The following is a 1,179-nucleotide window of genomic DNA, read 5'->3' on the forward strand; positions in this document are numbered from 1 at the left end:
ATGGCCCCAGTGTCTCTCGGGCTCGCGGGGACGGGCGCCTGCTGGCCCGGGCTCCGTGACCACACGCTGCTCCTGCACTAGCCGTCCGCGTCGATCCTGTGAGCTGTCGGGGAGAGCGCGGGATGGGCGCGCGCCGGAACTGCCGCCCGGCACAGCCAGGGACACTGCTGGCTGCTAACCACAATTCATGCACACCTCTATCACTTCTGGAAGTTCTGTCAGTTGGATGTGCTGCTCACACTGGGCCAAGGAGCTGGTCCAGAGCAAGGAGAGCTCTGTGCCCTTTAGCCAACCCCCCAGACCTACAGGGGTCCTAGTAAAACTTGTCACGAGCAGATACTGGTTTCATAGAGCTATTCTTGCAGGGGAAGTGTTTTGGCAGGTAAGATAAACAGGTCAAGGGAGAGCTTTGGCTCAGGCCTCCCATGCGCCTCCTCCCAGGGGACACCCAGTGCTGCGAACTGCCCGAGGGAACTGGCACCCGTGGGAGGCCTCTGCTCCCAGCCCCAGCTACAGACACAGGTTAGGTGGTACAAGCAGCTGCAGTGCTGCTGCTGAGCTCTTTTAGGCCTTCCTTCAGAGGGGGGTCTTGCTCAGGCCATTCCAGTAACCCCAGTTCTGAACCCCACAGAAATGAGAGCTGAAGCAATCCCTTCCTGGTTCCAGAGCAACAAGCTGGGCAGTCTGTACTCACACTGCTTTGGTATCCTAAGGGCCTCGTTGTCAGCTGACATCACTTGGTGCAGAACTCCTCGGAACTGATAAAGCACTTTCAAACTCTTCTCCTCACCCACACAGGGGTCGTAGAAGCCTGGCAGCCCAGCCTTGAACCAGAGAAGGACAGACTGAGCATCAGGGAATGGACATCCACAGCCTTCAGCTGACCAAGACAAGTTACTAGTGCCAGAACGAGGTGTCATTAAAAAAAGTTTTGTTCCCGGCAAGGTGAGACACTGAGGAATCACCTCTGCAAGTTTTAAATGCATAAATGTAAACCAGGGGCTTGGGAAGTTGCTGGTGTACAGTCCCAGGGTCTGTAAGACCCACTGTCCCAGAGATGCTGTTTCTTTGGCACTGAAAATGCCCAGAGAAACAGAAGTTCCTGGAGTTTCATAACTTTTGGTATGTAAATGGTTTCTGTGAGTTGATCCAGTCACTGGAGGGATCCCCTGGCAGGAC

General features: G+C 55.3%; 1 protein-coding gene across 1 annotated transcript in view; it reads right to left on the bottom strand.

Annotated features, from left to right (window-relative positions):
* Nucleotides 1-77: 77 nt before the first annotated feature.
* Nucleotides 78-1,179, bottom strand: part of DNAJC11 (DnaJ (Hsp40) homolog, subfamily C, member 11) — a 12,179-nt gene continuing 11,077 nt past the window's right edge. Inside the window, exons 14-15 of the mRNA XM_009080008.1 lie at nucleotides 695-824; nucleotides 78-103 (exon numbers count right to left, since the gene is read on the bottom strand). Of these exons, the coding sequence (XP_009078256.1) occupies nucleotides 78-103; nucleotides 695-824 (156 nt within the window). The remainder of the gene's footprint in view (nucleotides 104-694; nucleotides 825-1,179) is intronic.

The sequence above is a fragment of the Acanthisitta chloris genome, unplaced genomic scaffold (genome assembly GCF_000695815.1).
Source record: "Acanthisitta chloris isolate BGI_N310 unplaced genomic scaffold, ASM69581v1 scaffold45158, whole genome shotgun sequence".
Classification (NCBI taxonomy): Eukaryota; Metazoa; Chordata; class Aves; order Passeriformes; family Acanthisittidae; genus Acanthisitta; species Acanthisitta chloris.